This window comes from Mus caroli, chromosome 7 (assembly GCF_900094665.2).
Source record: "Mus caroli chromosome 7, CAROLI_EIJ_v1.1, whole genome shotgun sequence".
Taxonomy (NCBI): domain Eukaryota; kingdom Metazoa; phylum Chordata; class Mammalia; order Rodentia; family Muridae; genus Mus; species Mus caroli.
Genome location: NC_034576.1, coordinates 18774958 through 18776115, shown reverse-complemented (window position 1 = coordinate 18776115; position 1158 = coordinate 18774958). Strand labels below are relative to the sequence as shown.

The window sequence follows — 1158 nt, the reverse complement described above, 5'->3', positions numbered from 1 at the left end:
CACTTTGTAGACCAGGCTGGCCTCGAACTCAGAAATCCGCCTGCCTCTGCCTCCCGAGTGCTGGGATTAAAGGCGTGCACCACCACGCCCGGCTTCTTTCTTCTTCTTAAAGATTCATTTAATTTTAATTATTAGTACGAATGTGTCTCTGTGCCTGAGGAAGACTATAGATATTGAATCTACCTGGAGCTGGAGTCACACAGGTCATTGCAAGCTACCTCACGGTGGGTACTGGGATTAGTCCTCTGGTCCACAGTTTACTGAACCCTCTTGCTGCCATTTATCCTGACCCGCTCAGTGTCAACTGGATCCCGATGGCCAGCCCGTCTGATCGTCCTCTCCCCGCTGCCCCTCACCTCTGCAGGAACTCTGCCAGACCTCCCAGGCAGCAGTAAGCCATTCTCTCCACGAACTCCTGACTGATGTGGGGTGCTCTCTCCGTGTGCTCTTCTAGCAGCTGTGTGGACCAGGAGGAGGAAAGGAGACACGTTGTGGGTCGTCTTCCTCCCCTCTCAGGGGCGGGGCGAGCCTACCTTCTTTCTCCCACCTCACAAACATCCTGGGCCAGGTTGCTGGGTCGGTAGTCCATGCTGCCCCACTGTTCCTCATCTTCCTGCAACACTCGAAGAAGGGCTGCTCGGGTCTGAGCCTGAAACAGGGGGATGGACCAGCAGAAGTCAGGTGCAGTCTGGGACCTTGCTCTCTCCTCCCACCAGCCTCACTTTGATACCTCACCGTGAAGTTCTGGGTTCAACCCACAAACTCCTAGGTCAAAGCAGTGCTTGGGAAAAGAAGCTGGCCAGAAACTCCCTAGCCTCCTCCTTCCCCGTCTGGGGTTGAGGATGACAGACTAAAACCCTGTGACTTGGTTTTTAAAGTTTCTTTCCTTTCTTCTTTTTTTTTTTAAGTTTAAAAAATTATTTATTTAATGTATATGAGTACACTGTAGCTGTCTTCAGACACACCAGAAGAGGGCATCATTACAGATGGTTGTGGGCCACCATATGGTTGCAGGGAATTGAACTCACGACCTCTGGAAAAGTAGTCAGTGCTCATTTTGTTTTTTTGTTTTTTGTTTTTCGAGACAGGGTTTCTCTGTATAGCCCTGGCTGTCCTGGAACTCACTCTGTAGACCAGGCTGGCCTCGAACTCAGAAAT

The 1158-nt window shown here is 50.9% G+C and overlaps 1 protein-coding gene across 2 annotated transcripts in view; it reads right to left on the bottom strand.

Annotated features, from left to right (window-relative positions):
• Exoc3l2 (exocyst complex component 3 like 2) overlaps positions 1-1158 on the bottom strand; it is a 35757-nt gene that overhangs the window by 17274 nt on the left and 17325 nt on the right. For both annotated transcript variants that reach the window (XM_029480140.1, XM_029480141.1), the window contains exons 5-6: positions 548-649; positions 357-457 (exon numbers count right to left, since the gene is read on the bottom strand). In XM_029480140.1, coding sequence (XP_029336000.1) covers positions 357-457; positions 548-649 — 203 coding nt within the window. The remainder of the gene's footprint in view (positions 1-356; positions 458-547; positions 650-1158) is intronic.